This window comes from Penaeus monodon, chromosome 11 (assembly GCF_015228065.2).
Source record: "Penaeus monodon isolate SGIC_2016 chromosome 11, NSTDA_Pmon_1, whole genome shotgun sequence".
Lineage (NCBI taxonomy): Eukaryota > Metazoa > Arthropoda > Malacostraca > Decapoda > Penaeidae > Penaeus > Penaeus monodon.
Genome location: NC_051396.1, coordinates 45,508,710 through 45,511,209, shown reverse-complemented (window position 1 = coordinate 45,511,209; position 2,500 = coordinate 45,508,710). Strand labels below are relative to the sequence as shown.

The window sequence follows — 2,500 nt, the reverse complement described above, 5'->3', positions numbered from 1 at the left end:
GCCTACCCCTCCTCCTCTTCACTTTACCTGTTGCACCAGACAACCTAAACGTTCCACTCCATCTTCTCCTACCACATCCTCTCTTAGACCCAGCTCTTCCTTTGCTCCTCGGACATCTATCCCCCCTTCTCCTCCTCTCAAGAAAATCTTTGTTTCTCAGACCTCCTAATCGAATGCCCCTCCAGCAACTCGTGAAGACAACCAGAACTTCCTACACATGACCAGGATAACACTTTGCCCCCTTATCCACCTTCTAAGCCCTCTATTCCTATTCCCTCTACATTCAAAATATTTTGGATGCTCACATAACTCCCTTATGTTGCAACAGGGAACTTCTTCAGATCCTTCCCCTCCTGACATTCTTCCTGATACTTTACTACCTTCTCCTCTTCCCTTATCTCATTGCCTGGATTCTTCTCCTCCTACTTCTCTAACACCCCTCTCTACCTGTATTACCTGTTGATTGTTTCATAATGACTCCTTTGCCAGTTGTCATTATTCAGATACTGTCCATTTCTCCCAATCACCCTACACTTGTAACCTTTTCCTCTTTTATTAATCATTGCTTTACATCATATGATCCCCCTCTTTACCCTTTTCACTACTATACTATCCTATAAAGCTCTATAACCTTTGACATCTAACACGTCTTATCCTAATCATTAACTCATTTTTACCCTTTATCACACAGTATTTTACCATAGTGTAATATGGCCTTTGATGTCTAGCATATTTATTTGTTTTATCCATTAACCATCAGGCAAATGTGAGGATAATTATGAGCGTTGGTGGGCACGGGGGCAAACTGTGGTAACAATTGCAGTTTTAGTAACGAAATAGAGTAGGGGTTGAGGTTAAGAGGAACTTCACTAGCAGACAACAGTCTTTTTTTTTTTTAACCCATTCACAGTTTTGAGTTGGTCTGTCTTTGTTGTTAGTGTTACCCTTCTGTCTTTTTCATTCCTGTGGTGTTCAGTTTTTGAGGGGTGAAAATACAAGGGCGGTAAATATTGTGCATTTTCATGTTATACAGAACAGACCCTAAGCAAGTACTGTGTTGTTATTTGCTTGTTTGTTTATTTAAATATGGGAGGAATGTAAATGCTCATATGAACGGTATAGTTTCCAGGACATTTTCTTTCACATATAAAGATTAATGTTCTTCAGGAAGAATATTTATATATATTGCTATATATTTGTTTTACTTTGTATGTTAGACCTATTTATATCTCATAGGAATGTCTAGGTCAAAATATTATTTCCATGCATTGTTTTTATTGATTTATTGTATATTTATATATATATATATATATATATATATATATATATATTATATTATATATATATATATATATATATATATATATTTATTATTATTTATATTAATTTATATATTTATATATATATATATATATATATTTATATATATATATATATTATATATAATATATATATATATATATATATATTATATATATATATATATATAATATATATATATATATATATATATATTATATATATATATATATATATATTATTATATATATATATATATAATTATATTATAAATATATTATATATAATATATATATATATATTATATTTATATATATATATATATTATATATATATATATATATCTATAATATTATTATATATCTATTATATTATAATATATATATAATATTATACTATATATATATATATATCATATATTGTATGTATATATATATATTATATATATATTTGGCATTATTTTGGGGGAATTTACAGAAAAATTTTAAAGCATTCTTATTGCATTCATGATTTCTTTCCCAGATTTCACCATGGAGGCGATAGCAAAACATGACTTTAACGCCACAGCTGAGGACGAGCTCAGTTTTAGGAAAGGGCAGATTCTTAAGGTAAATATCTCGTTCTCTTGTACCTTTTTCTCTCAGTTTTCCTTTTTTTTTTCTTTTCCTTTTCCTTCATTTCTTTTATCCATTATCAGAATCATCCAATGTGATTGTTTTCTGTAGTGCCCTAGATCTGCATGTTCTTATGCCTGCCCCTCAGACCAGGAAGTAGCATTTCCACTCCCATGTGTGTGAGGAAGGAGGAAGTGCATGCTGCTGCCAAATTGTTCTAGAGCCCACTTCACTTCTTATGGGGCAGCTGGTGGGAAAGTCCTCTTTCAAATCTCAGAGGGAGCTGAAGGGGTAGGCAGATTTGTGCAAAGACGCACACGCGGATAGACACGCATACTCACACATGCGCGTGGACAGACACGCATACATACATGCGCATGGACAGACACGCATACTCACACATGCGCGTGGACAGACACGCATACTCACACACACACACACACACACACACGCACATGCATGCACATGTACACAGATGCATATACACACACACACACTCATTCTCTATCTCTTTTTATCTCTCTCTCCCTCCCTCCCCTTCTCTTTACAAGGATTATTATTTTTTTTTTTAATTTTGTCTCTTTTCT

General features: G+C 32.9%; 1 protein-coding gene across 3 annotated transcripts in view; it reads left to right on the top strand.

Moving 5' to 3' along the window:
* LOC119578985 (growth factor receptor-bound protein 2) overlaps window positions 1–2,500 on the top strand; it is a 40,031-nt gene that overhangs the window by 20,527 nt on the left and 17,004 nt on the right. For all 3 annotated transcript variants that reach the window (XM_037926678.1, XM_037926676.1, XM_037926677.1), the window contains exon 2: window positions 1,822–1,907. In XM_037926678.1, the coding sequence (XP_037782606.1) occupies window positions 1,830–1,907 (78 nt within the window). In that variant the 5' untranslated portion in view covers window positions 1,822–1,829. The remainder of the gene's footprint in view (window positions 1–1,821; window positions 1,908–2,500) is intronic.